Consider the following 14305-nt stretch of genomic DNA (forward strand, 5'->3'; position numbering starts at 1 on the left):
CCCCCCGCCCCAGCCCCAGAAGAGCAGCAGCAGCAGCTGAAGGGAGAAAGGAAAGAGCTACTGGCTGGCTCAGGTGCACGGGGCAGCATTTGCTGGCTGGGCAACCAGTGGAGCTGCTCCAATGATGGGATCCTATGGGTACGGTCAGCAACGCAGTTCCAGTAGCAAAATTTGGAGCCCTATCCCAGAGCACCCAATTTGCACTGAAAGATGTTGAAACAAAATGCATAAGCCACGCCCACAGTGTGGTAGTAAAAATTTTGGTAGCCCATCATTGGGCTGCTCAGAAATGGTGGAGACGGTCACTGATGCAAGGCTGGTGGAGTGAGCAAAGAGGGGCGTCTTGGCCCCTATTTGATGGCGGCCCCAGGGTCATCTGTACAGGCAACCCCACCTCACTCCACCATCACCAGCTGCCCGTGACCACCTAGGGCTACGCAAGAAGCTGGTGTGGGCAGGGAGGGAGAGAAGTCCGACTTACTTTGTTCTGCTCCATTATGAAGCGACTACCAGGATCCCCTATCCATGTCTTTTGGCACATGTGCCTGTTGCTGGTCTTCGCACATGCCTAGGGCCAGAAACCAGACCAGCTGGCCAGTGCGCATGCGCACACTGGAAACAGGAAGATCATATTCCTGGAGTGTGCATGTGCAATGGGCACTGTTCTTCTGGTTTCTGGAGCGCCCGTGCACATGAAAACCAGCTGGCTAGCACACCGGAGCCGAGAAGCGGAAGGGGCGATGGCTCCACGTGATTGGAGAAATGGCTCTGAGTGCCACTTCTGGCATGCGTGCCCTAGGTTCGCCATCATTATTATTTATTATTATTATTATTATTTATTAGATTTGTATGCTGCTCCTCTCCGTAGACTCAGGGCATCTCACAACAGTGATAAAAACAATACATGGTAACAAATCTAATATTTAAAATCTAAAAATAACAATTTTACATTAAAAAGTCTAAAAAAACCCCAATATATAAAAACATACACACAATCATATCATACACAAAAATATAGGGCAGGGGGAGATGTCTCAGTTCCCCCATGCCTGACAGCAGAAGTGGGTTTTAAGGAGTTTACGAAAGGCAAGGAGGGTGGGGGCAATCCTAATCTCTGGGGGAGCTGGTTCCAGAGGGTCAGAGCCACCACAGAGAAGGCTCTTCCCCTGGGTCCCGCCAGCCGACATTGTTTAGTCGACGGGACCCGGAGAAGGCCAACTCGTTGGGACCTAACCGACCGCTGGGATTCGTGCGGCAGAAGGCGGTCTCGCAGATATCCTGGTCCAGTGCCAGGATTGTGACCGGAAACTGATCGGCAACCAATGCAGACTGCGGAGTGTTGGAGTAACATGGGCATACTTAGGGAAGCCCATGATTGCTCTTTCAGCTGCATTCATGACCAGGGCAGGGCCCAAGAGAGGGCATAAAACAAGGAACTCCCAGCATGTCTTTCTATGTTCTGAGAAGCTGGGAAGTTTTCACTCCAGTCTGACCAGGAACTCAGGCAGGTAAAATCTGATAGGCTCCTGAGTTAAAGGGCTCCCTATTTAAACCCCTGCCTAGCCTATAGCAGGACTTTGCTGATGTTTACTGAAGTCACTAAACCATCTCATGCCTCTTCAATAGAGGGACTTAACATCTGTCAACGAAGGTGGGATGCTGAAGGGAATTTTGAACAAAGGCAATCCAGCCCAGCTGGAAGGAAACAACGAACCGTGAGATGCCAAATTCAAAGGATGAACAAAGGAAATGAGTCATTATAAGGATATTCATTACAACAAAGGTATAGAATTATATAATGTTGCTAGATTCTGCGCAGCAGACCCTTAAAATTCATCAGAAGATGATCTGTGCCACAAATTAGACCTAAATGTACATTTATTTATTTATTTTATTTTATTTATTCTATTTTTATGCCGCCCTTCTCCTTAGACTCAGGGCGACTTACAACATGTTAGCAATAGCACTTTTTTTAACAGAGCTAGGCTATTGCCCCCACAATGCGGGTCCTCATTTTACCCACCTCGGAAGGATGGAAGGCTGAGTCAACCTTGAGCCGGTGATGAGATTTGAACCGCTGACCTTCAGATCTACAGTCAGCTTCAGTGGCCTGCAGTACAGCACTCTACCTGCTGCGCCACCCCGGCTCATGTAACTCATCATAGTAGAATACTTTGTAATTTGGAAGATATACTAACCTTTACGCTCCCCTGCATCCATCTAACGCTTCTACTTTCCTTTTAAATTCTTTTCAGACTCCTGTTTTTATATTTTGTTATAATATATATTTTAGCTTTTAAAATTTTATTTTAGATTCGGTTGTACCTTTTGTTTTTTTAATTGACTGTATCCCACCCTCCTTATGCTAATCCACGACCATAACAAAGATTTCATTAATTGTAGAAAAGGGCTGACATTTGATTTATTCCAGTAGCTACCCAAAATCTATTCTAGAACATTTAGGAATTCCCCAGTGTTATTGAGGAAATATGGAGAACTGTAATGGGAAATCAGTGAAAATATCTCCCTTCAAGAACACCCTATTCTGGGGTGTAAATCGTTCCTGAAAATGTAATTATTTCTTCTATTGATAAAGCAGTAAATCTGTATCCAGCCCACTGTTTCCAGATCAGTTGATAAATAGCTTGCTTTATTACTAGAAATGTTTGCACTTTGATATGGCCCAAGGGCTAATCAATAAAGACTCATGTCATGTACTAGAAATATGTGTATTATTATTCTGCCTAGGAGTGTAAAAGGTTGCCAGTAAGGCACAAAAAAGAGTAGCCTAACATAAAATAAAATAAAATAAAATATGTAATTCTTCCTCAAAATGGCAACTGTGAGACTTCAACTGTGTAAATAGACATTGTCGGATATAATTACACAGAATTAATGAAACATTCCCAAGTGGCTGTCAATATTAGAATTCAGGTATGTGTGAAATGCAATGCTCAGTCATGTTTTAAGTCTGGACTTAGTTTAATTAAATAGATCTTGCAAACACGCTGGAAGGAGAACAAAATATGCTTTTGACTTCGAAGGAGTCATTTATCATTTTTTTGAGCAATAGTACTCAGAACTCGATACGAAAATAAAACCTGCAACTAGGAAGCTAAAAATGCACAGTGAATTTCTAAAATAAATATATGTGTACATCTATTGTATTTTATTACTTTATTGTTTATGGACAGGAGTTTCAAAAGCAAATTCTGGAAAAAGTGTTAAAGAATGAAGACTGAAAACCATTTGGATCCCAGTCTGAGGGTAATAAGAAAAAAGTAAGATGGGTTGGCTGACAAAGGAGACAATAGATCCCTCTTCTTGCAATGATCATCACTGGTTAAGAATTCTAAAACTTTATGAGATATAGTAAAGTTAGAAATTTAAAAGAAAGTCAGGAAGAAAAAAAAGAGAAAACAAATAAATAATGGTTTAATTAATTAATTAATTAATTAATTAAAGTTTAATCCCCACCGGTTTCTCTCTCCACACAAATCAGAACAAATTCACATACTGTAGCTCTGATCTCAATCCAGCAAACTGAATAGACGTTATAGTGTATTATATAGTGTGGTATAGCTTCGTCAATTCTAATATTTTGTTCCAATTTATTAGATTTCAGGCCAGTAGTTGTTGCTTGCTTTGCCCTTACCTTATTTTCAGTCAGCCTTTGAGGAAAAAAATATTCACCCCAAAAGAGAAAGACAAGATGGAGTCCCCTCCTCTTATAAATAACCACCTAAGGAAAGAAACCCACCCTTCTGATTAGCTCCTTTGTGTTTTGTTTCCTTTCTTCCTCCACCTATTACCTGCATAGAGAGATCTGATTATTTTCCTTTAACTCTTTATCCTCTTGAAGTGGATTTTTGCATGTTCATTACAAGGCAGGACTATCTACGGTAAATGAAAAACAAGGTATTAATCTTTTTCGGTATTTGGTGTATTAGTTATCTGGAGAGCAACCAGTCTTTTCAGGTTGAGAGAAAAGATTTTTAGGAAGACTATAACCAATGTTTAGATGAATATTGCTGAAATACTGGTTTATACTCCTGTTATCCTCCATGTGCTGTGTTCAATTAAAAAAACAGGCTTTGATCAGAAGCTTTTTAGCTCTTTGGAGGGAGTATGTAAAGAGCCATCTGATGTACTGTAGTGGTTAAGGGACCAGGGTAGAAATAAGGAGTTCTAGTTCCAACTTAGGCACAAAGTCAGCTAGTGCTTAAGGGTAAGCTTTTGACATCTTTCTAAGAAAACTGCAAGAAGTTGCCAGGATTCAACATTGACCTGAAGGTTGGGAAAGAAGAGGCAAATACTGAAAATACTTTATTTTGTATAAGCCATACTGATTCTCCCAGCTTAGTCCTATCTTTATTATTTGGTATAAATTGTTTCCCTATTTGTATTTATATTATTTTACCTCATTTTCCCCTTCAAACACCTAATAGCTAACATTTGGTTGTAGAAAATTATAATAGCATCCAAAGCAAGACAATCACAAAAAGCTAGTAATAAAACTGCTCAAATCTCAAGGTTGACTCATCCTTCCATCCTTCCGAGGTGGGTAAAATGAGGACCCAGATTGTTCGGGGCAATATGCTGACTCTGTAAGCCACTTATATAAGTCTAAGTGCTATTGCTATAAACAGAACCCAGATTATTTCATTATTGTACGACATTATGCTTTGTGATGCCTTATAGCCTGTTAGTGCATTATAACAAACTGCAAAATGCCACTTTTGTCTGTTACAGTTGTTTACATTTTGCTTTTGAGTTTGCCACTTGTGTACTGAATATCTCAAGGGTATCTGGTGTCCAGTGCTTCAAATTAATTTGTCTCCCAGTGATTGCCTGGAGAAGTCCCTGCAGTTTTCTCTGCAGGATTGCAGAAATAGTTTTCCATTGCCCGCTTCCTAGGCTAGGGCAATGGACAGGTCCAAGGTGACCCAGTGCCTTCGAAACTACTGTGGGACTAGAGCTCAATCTCAGTTTCTAGTTCAGTGCCTTAGCTACTGCACTAAACTGACTACACACTCCAGGACTGAAAATAAATTCTGATCTTCCCAACTCAATCCCAATATGATTTTTATTGCATTAATCCCACAATAACCTTACAGAAGGTGACATGTCATGGGCTTTCCTAAATATGCTCATGTCATACCAACACTCCGCAGTCTGCATTGGTTGCTGATCAGTTTCCGGTCACAATTCAAAGTGTTGGTTATGACCTATAAAGCCCTTCATGGCACCGGACCAGAATATCTCCGGGACCGCCTTCTGCCGCATGAATCCCAGCGACCAGTTAGGTCCCACAGAGTTGGCCTTCTCCGGGTCCCGTCAACTAAACAATGTCGTTTGGCGGGACCCAGGGGAAGAGCCTTCTCTGTGGCGGCCCCGACCCTTTGGTACCAACTCCCCCCAGATATCAGAGTTGCCCCCACCCTCCTAGCCTTTCGTAAACTTCTTAAAACCCACCTCGGTCGTCAGGCATGGGGGAATTGACTTTTTCCCTCCCCCTAGGCTTATAAAATTAATGCATGGTACGCTAGTATGTATGATTGGTTTTAAATTGGGTTTTTTTTAAAATTAACTTAAATATTAGATTTGTTTTATATTGTATTGTTATTGCTGTGAGCCGCCCCGAGTCTGCGGAGAGGGGCGGCATACAAATCTGATTAATAAATAAATAAATAACCAGCCCAAGAGTTCCTAATTGAGGAGGCTCTCAAGCCTTTCAATCCCATCTACTGGTGAATGGATTATTATTATTATTATTATTTATTAGATTTGTATGCCGCCCCTCTCCGCAGACTGTACTACACCCCTACAAATCTAGGAAAATTTTGACAGAAGAAACAAGCAACATATTTTTGAAGGATTGTGGTGATACTATAACGGCCCTATAATTAACTACTATTGTGATAAGGAAGACATTTAAGTAAAGTTACTTTTGTTATGCGGAAACTGGCTGGACTATTTAAATGGAATTGAGATGTAAAGAACTACGATTATTGAGCAAACCTGGAACTGAACTTATTGTTTGTGGTCCTGACTAAAAGTGGACTTATTAAAGTAAGACAAGATGCCTTTTCAGGGAGAAATGAGTGAGATTTCAGTAGCAATGCCGTGGATGTTTCAAAACATTAGGGATACCATGACAAAGAACCAAACAGAGCTAAAAGGCTTAATCCAAGGCATGAGTGACAAAGTAGAAAATATGATACAACTGGCAATGAATGACGATCAAAAGTTCAGGAAAAAGAGGTGGCGGCGGAAAGAATGGAGGAAAAGATAGAACAGACAAATCACCAAATACAATAAGAGGATGAGAATTTTTTTTTGAGAGATATAAAAATGGAATCCGAATTGAATAATCTGGAAGATATTTTTGAAAGGGAGATAGGAGCATGAGTAGATACTCTGGAGATTTGGCAGCTTAGAAGGATAGGGATAGAAGAAATATTTAGATGGAATAATGAAGATACAGATGTTGACAGACACAAAAATCCAAAAAAGGAGAATGGTAGGAAAGCCAAAAAAAACCTGAATAAGAATTGAAATATTAAAATGGCCAATGGATGATGGATAGAATAAGAGCTATTTTTCCTTCTTTCTTTCTTTTAATATAATGATGGCCTGATTAAAAACTAGAAATAGATGTATATATAAGAATATACACCTTTATATAAAGGTCTATCTATTAACATATATATTTGTCTTAACATTAGGCTCTGATTAGAAGCCAGAATAGAGATAGAAAGAAGAATTAGGGGAAATATTAGTAGTTATAATTTCTATGTAAATTAAAAATAAGTAATAATTTTATGGAAAGATGAGAGGTTGAAAGATGATATTACTATGTATCTTCAAGAAGATAATTGACATTAGAATGGAACACTGAAATATTATGGCATCTACAAAGTTACCAAGTTTGCAAAACACGGATTTAAAACTGTAATCCAGAAGCCACGCCCTTCACGCCGATGTTACTGACTGCCTCGCTAAACTCGGGACCAGTTTGAAAAGAGCCCAATCCTCTCCGCCTGGAAGGAACCTAGAGCTAATCGATGCAAGCTGTCTGATCGGCGCGCGACCGGCCGTGCCTAGGTTCAGCTGAGGGGGCGGGGCAAAGGCCAGGACCCCTTTGCGCGGCAAATCCAACCAGGACGGGGAAGAGGAAAAAAAAGGAGCCGGCGCACTCGGGTAGCTATCTCGCTTCTCGAGCCCGGTTGCTGGGAGACTTTGCGGAATTGTCTTCGCGGTCTACCGTCCGACTCCTCTTTGTCCTCTTTGGCCGGAGCGCTGTAGCCAAATGCCGCGGTCAGACATCTCCACCTCTCCATTGTAAGCTTAAGGAGCTGTTGCCAGTAATTCCTACACTTTCTAGAACTATTCGGGAAAAAAGCTCCGTGATTCTTCTGAAGCGTTTCTCTCTGTTCCTGGGCGACGGTGGGCCGTTTCCCCGTCTCGCCTTTCCCTGCACGAATTGCCTTTCCGGCGATTCTAAATGCCGCCGGTGCAACGCGTCGTCTTTCCCTTCCCCTAAAAGCTCTGCGCAGATGGGACATAGCTCTGCAGGGAGAACATGGTAAGCGGGGCATCCCAGGGAAAGGAGCTCCTTTTAAAATTAATTAATTAATTAATTAATTTATACATACATACATACATACATACATACATACATACATACATACTTTTTAAATAGCAATAGCACTTAGACTTGTATACCGCTTCACAGTGCTTTACAAGCCCTCTCTAAGCGGTTTACAGAGTCAGCATATCACACACACACCCTCAACAATCTGGGTCATTGGAAGGATGGAAGGCTGAGTCAACCTTGAGCCTGGCGAGATTTGAACTGGTGAACTACAGTCAGCAGAAGCAGCTTGTAGTACTAACCGCTATGCCACCAAGGCTCAAGACTAAAGCCCTCCCGCTTCAGAATTTGTGACTTTGGGCAGTGTACAAAACAAACTAATGAACAATTACAATTCCCTGCCTGACTCCCTCCCAACACATGTAGGTTACATTACAGGTCCTCTTATCATCTACACCTGGTGCATAGAAGAAGAACCACAACTTTAGGGCTCTGTGGCAGAGTGCTGGCATCTGAACTGGAGGAGGAGTGTGCTCCAAAGGACAGCTGCAACTCCTGAGAAGGCATGCCTCCTTGGGTCTCATTAGGTGGCATTGTTTGAAAGATAAGCTGGTGCTTACTCACTCTGTGCCACCTCCTGGGTGGCAGAGGTGACTGGGAGAGATAGTCCCACAAGTAACCTGTTCCTCTGCCATGTAAGGCTTTGCCACAGGAGGTGGTGAGCTCGCCTTCACTTGGAGGTCTTCAAACAGAGACTGGACAGTCATCTTTCTGGGAAGGTTTGATGAATCCTGCATTGATGAGCAGGGGTGGCGCAGCAGGTAGAGTGCTGTACTGCAGGCCACTGAAGCTGACTTGCAGATCTGAAGGTCAGCGGTTCAAATCTCATCACCGGCTCAAGGTTGACTCAGCCTTCCATCCTTCCGAGGTGGGTAAAATGAGGAGCCAGATTGTGGGGGAAATACCTTGCTCTGTTAAAAAAAGTGCTATTGCTAACATGTTGTAAGCCGCCCTGAGTCTAAGAAGAAGGGCAGCATAAAAATTGAATAAATAAATAAATAAATAAATAAATTGAGCAGGGGGTTGGACCCGATGACCCTGGAGATCCCTTCCAACTCTATGATTCTATGTGATTAGCAGCACCTTTAATTGCATCCAGAAGCCTATACAGCTCACAAAACAGTTGTGATAGATGGGCATAGTGAGGTGTGCCCATAATAGCTATAGCATTTAGACTTATATACTGCTTTTACAGCCCTCTCTAAGCAGTTTACAATCTGGCTCCTCATTTTACCCACCTCAGAAGGATGGAAGGCTGAGTCAACCTTGAGCAGGTGGTGAGATTTGAACTGCTGACCTACAGCTGGCAGTTAGCTGAAGTAGCCTGCAGTGCTGCATTCTAACTACTGTGCCATCTCAGCTCTTTCAATAATTATTTGTTGTTGTGCTTTGTGTTTCTGGATAGTGTTCAAAGGCGATCCCATGTACAGTGCAGTGCAACAGTCTAACCAGAAGTGTCTAAGACCTAAGAGATTGTGAGCTAGGCTTCTAATTAGAAACATAGAAACAGAAGACTGACGACGGAAAAAGACCTCATGATCCATCTAGTCTGCCCTTATACTATTTCCTGTATTTTTATCTTAGGATGGATATACTGTATGTTTATCCCAGGCATGTTTAAATTCATTTACTGTGGATTTACCAACCACGTCTGCTGGAAGTTTGTTCCAAGGATCTACTACTCTTTCAGTAAAATAATATTTTCTCATGTTGCTTTTGATCTTTCCCCCAACTAACTTCAGATTGTGTCCCCTTGTTCTTGTGTTCACTTTCCTATTAAAAACACTTCCCCCCTGAACCTTATTTTACCCTTTGACATATTTAAATGTTTCGATCATGTCCCCCCTTTTCCTTCTGTCCTCCAGACTATACAGATTGAGTTCATTAAGTCTTTCCTGATACGTTTTATGGTTAAGACCTTCCACCATTCTTGTAGCCCGTCTTTGGACCCATTCAATTTTGTCAATATCTTTTTGTAGGTGAGGTCTCCAGAACTGAACAGAAAGAGATGCAATTACTGTAATGCACAATGCATAGAGGCCCTATAGGCCATGGCTGCCATCTGCTGCTCATAGTTAGACTGGTGTTATTAGATTATGATAAATGTGCTCTAATTCTGAGGTATAGCCCAACTATTTCATATATTCAAATGTTCTGAATAATAGTCAATGTATTCTACAGAATAAACAGGTTTAATTGTTTCTGATATAGAGGAGAAGTTTAGCTCCCAGTCAGCTGGCCAAGAGAAAACCTGGAGGTGATGGTTCTGGAGAGGATGAGGACTGGTATCCTGAAGCAGTAAGTATCCTTTCTTAATTAATTCATTTAAATGCTGTTTCTTTTCTTTCAATGTTCAAAGAGGCCAATGTGTAGTTTCCAGGGAGGGCAGTGACTAGATTTGACTCTTTAATCAGTTGTCTTATCCTTTCCTTTTATTGGACTCTCTAGATATTAATAGCCTTCCCTGTGAAATTAGATCTACTTTATGGATGATATATATGCTTTATATATTGCTAAAAAACCAAGAGTTCTCTTGTTCTCAAGCATTATGTTTCATTGCAGGCAGCCAAATCTTGATGCAATTTGTTTGATCTATTCCAGATTCCAAAGAGGCAGAAACGTAACACCAAAACTGATAGCCAGGAATGTTATTTATCTCCTTTCCGAAAACCTTTGACTCAGTTAACTAATCGAATTCATTGCCTTGATGGTAATAAACATGTAAGTGACATTTATGCTTTCTTAAGTTTTGGCACAATTCTTTTACTCTTATTGGATCATATCTTATTTATTTAATCATTCGTTCATTCATTCATTCATTCATTCATTCATTCATTCATTCATTCATTTAGATTTATATGCCGCCCAATCCCACAGGACTCAAGGCGGCTTACAACAATAAAATTATTGATGGCTAGTAAAAGAGAGACTGCATTGCAGGGTGAATTCACATATCTCTTGCATGATGTGAGATCCAAGTTGCTCTTTAATTTTGTACCTTAGAATATTTTACATGCTGTTCTGTTCGGGTCCTATGTGACCCGAAACCAAGTTTGAGTCCCCGGTAAAACATTTTCTCTGCATATCTGAAACTTGAAATTTCATGACTTTTCATCATTTCAGGGGTTCTCTCTATGAGAATTTTTTTTGGGGGGGTGGGGGGCTTAGTTTTTGCTGGGCAAAAAAACTTCCTAATGTTATGTTCGGGTCACATACGACCCGGACTGAAAACTCTTCATTTGAAGTGCATATGTTTGGTCAATTTGAAAACTTTTTTCACTTGGAAAGTAGTGTGAACATTTCTGCACACAATGATATGAAAATTGAAATGAAAAAAGTAATTCTTATTGGTTTATTTTGCTGATATAATGCACGCCCCCCCGTTTTTGTGATTTTTTTTTCAATTTATGGATAGTTTTGCTTGCAAAATCCATTCTATTTTACTAAAGTTGGTGTGGGATTGGTAGCTTGAACATTTCTGAATATAAGAAAAATATAAAGGAACTGAAAAAAATGATTCTTATTGGTTTTTTAACATCAGAAATAAGGCCTCCCCCCCCCCCTCGGCTGCTTGCAACCATTTTCACTTTTTATTTTTTTTATGCTCCAAATCTGAAATATTCTTTAAAATCTTAGGCATTCATTTACTCAATTTAACAATGCTGATCATCAAAAAATATTTTTGGGGTGGTGGCTAATTGTTTTCTGGGCAAAAAAAATTCATCACTTTGAGTCTGTTTCTGTTCGTATGTGACCAGACCAAAAATATTTTTTTTAGGTACTTGAATTTGATCTTTTTGAAAACTTTTTCAACTGGAAAACTAGTTTGAACATTTATGAACATAATGATATGAAAATTGAACTGGAAAAATTGAGACTTATATTTTTATTTTGATCAAAAAGCCCCTCCCCCCATCCTTTCTAAATTTCGTGTCAATTTCTATTTTTTAGGGCTACAAATCCCTAAGGAATTTTCCCCCAAAAGGTTTGATATACTAAATTGAACATTTCTGAATATAAGAAAAATATAAATGAACTGGAAAAAATGGTTCTTATTGGTTTATTTTTGCCACAAAAGGGCCACCCCCCCTCGGCCTTGCTGTGTGCCATTATTGTCACTTTTTATACATATTTGGCTAGAAATATTTGGAATATCCTTTTGAAACAATCCTGAACATAAGAAAAATAGAAATGAATTGAAAAAAATGATTCTTATTGGTTTATTTTTGAATATACTGTTAAACCATATTGTCTTGTACTCGAGTATAAGCCTACTCGAGTATAAGCCTATTTGAGTATAAGCATGGGGGCCCATTTATGTGCAAAATAAACCAATATGCATCAATTTTTCCAGTTCAATTTTCATATCATTATGTTCAGAAATGTTCAAGCTACAAATCCCACACCAACTTTAGTAAAATAGAATGTATTTTGCTAGCAAAACTATCCATAAAGTGAAGACTATTTCAAAAAAACAGGGGGGCATGCATTTCATCAACAAAATAAACCAATATGCATCAATTTTTCCAGTTCAATTTTCATATCATTATGTTCAGAAATGTTCAAGCTACCAATCCCACACCAACTTTAGTAAAATAGAATGGATTTTGCAAGCAAAACTATCCATAAATTGAAAAAAATTCACAAAAACGTGGGGGGGGGGCATGCAATATATCCGCAAAATAAACCAATAAGATTTACTTTTTTCATTTCAATTTTCATATCATTGTGTGCAGAAATGTTCAGACTACTTTCCAAGTGAAAAAAGTTTTCAAATTGACCAAACATAAGCACTTCAAATGAAGAGTTTTCGGTCCGGATCGTATGTGACCCGAACATAACATTACGAAGTTTTTTCGAACAGAACATGGGGGTTAATGAAAAAAGATTTGGACTTTTGAAATCATGGAATGAGACATAAATCACATGTAGCAGATCTGTTCAAACTTCACACTATAATTAATAACACATGTCTCTTCGATCTTAAATATATTTACCTCTACATAAATCTAGTGGTGTCAGTACTATGTTTTCTAAAATTACTTATTGATGAGCATAAGTGATATTTTAATACCGAGTCTTCGGAGATGGGCAGCATACAAATCTAATAAATTATTATTATTATTATTATTATTATTATTATTATTATTATTATTAATAATAACTATCACTTTAAATTCTAGGAAGCCTTTATCCGCAGCATTTTATCAAAACCTTTCAAGGTTCCTATTCCAAATTATACAGGTAATGTTTTTCTTTTGTTAAGCATCACATTTTACTTCTCTAATATCTTTTTAAAAAATTAACTCTGCAAAAATCACGGATGTGGTTTTTCACTTGAACTAGATTGTCATACTTCCCTGGGATCTGGGAAAATGGGATGGGCAAAGGATCTGGGAGGGAGCTCTTGGTTGCTGGGTGATGGCAGAAATGCCCCTGCTTTTATGAAAAATGGGCCATTTTTCATATATTTTTTCACAAAAATAGGATGGACAAAGGATCTAGGAAACCTGCAGAGAACTCCTGGGTGCAGGGGATGGCAAAAATGCCCCCATGTTTGTGAAAAATGGGCTGTTTTTTGCCCGTTTTTCACAAAATTGGGGGAATTCTGGCTTTCCCCCAGCACCCATGAGCTATGCAGGTTTCCCAGACCCTCTGTCCACCCCATTTCCCCAAAAAACGGGCCCAATTTTTGCAAAAATGAGACACAAGGGCAGGGCTTCAGGGCAGCAAAAATGGCTGTATTCGGTGTTTAAGATGCACCGACATTTCCACCTTCCTTTAGTAGGGAAAAAGGTGTGTCTTATACTCCAAAATATGTGGCGGCCCCGACCCTCTGGAACCAGCTCCCCCTGGAGATTAGAACTGCCCCCACCCTCCTTGCCTTTCATAAACTCCTTAAAACCCACCTCTGCCGTCAGGCATGGGGGAATTGAGACATCTCCCCCAGGCCTATACAGTTTATGCATGTGTGTATGTTTGCTTTTAATAAGGCGTTTTTAGTGATTTTTAAATTATTAGATTTGTTGTACATTGTTTCATTGTTGTTGTGAGCCGCGCTAAGTCTGCGGAGAGGGGCGGCATACAAATCTAATTAATAATAATAATAATAATAATAATAATAATAATAATAATAATAATAATAATATAAAACACATGCCAACCACATCCAATAAGTCCCCTCCCAGCCTAAGACCTGGAGAAACAATTGACTATTTTAGATATTCCAGAATACCATCAAGTTGGGAGCCATTTAGATTTCAGGGAGGACCTTGTTCTAGGAAGCAGGCATAATGGCATATTTCTCATGTAGAACTCAATTTCATTGAAAGTGAAGTCAACATATTGTTGTTGAAATCTTGAGTTTTGATTCTGTATATTGAAAATGAAATGGTTAGATTAACTGCTTTCTTTGAATGATCTTTAGGCCCCCTGGGATTGAGAGCATTGGGCCTCAAACGTGCAGGAGTGAGGCATGCTCTCCATGACCCTTTTGAAGAGGGGGCTCTGGTTCTGTATGAACCGCCACCTTTGAGTGCTCATGATCAACTGAAAGTAGACAAGTAAGTTTTCACGCTTAACTTATTCCGAAGATAATACTTTTCAGTCACTTCAAGTTGGTTTCCATTTAGGAATTCTTAAGATTTA

General features: G+C 39.7%; 1 protein-coding gene across 1 annotated transcript in view; it reads left to right on the plus strand.

The window, feature by feature from the left end:
• The first annotated feature begins 7498 nt into the window (after positions 1 to 7498).
• The window catches only part of RAD54L (RAD54 like), a 31800-nt gene continuing 24993 nt past the window's right edge, over positions 7499 to 14305 (plus strand). The window contains 5 exon segments of the mRNA XM_070745811.1: positions 7499 to 7588; positions 9869 to 9955; positions 10259 to 10378; positions 12841 to 12901; positions 14085 to 14220. Coding sequence (XP_070601912.1) covers positions 7586 to 7588; positions 9869 to 9955; positions 10259 to 10378; positions 12841 to 12901; positions 14085 to 14220 — 407 coding nt within the window. The 5' untranslated portion in view covers positions 7499 to 7585.

Source organism: Erythrolamprus reginae, chromosome 3 (genome assembly GCF_031021105.1).
Source record: "Erythrolamprus reginae isolate rEryReg1 chromosome 3, rEryReg1.hap1, whole genome shotgun sequence".
Classification (NCBI taxonomy): domain Eukaryota; kingdom Metazoa; phylum Chordata; class Lepidosauria; order Squamata; family Dipsadidae; genus Erythrolamprus; species Erythrolamprus reginae.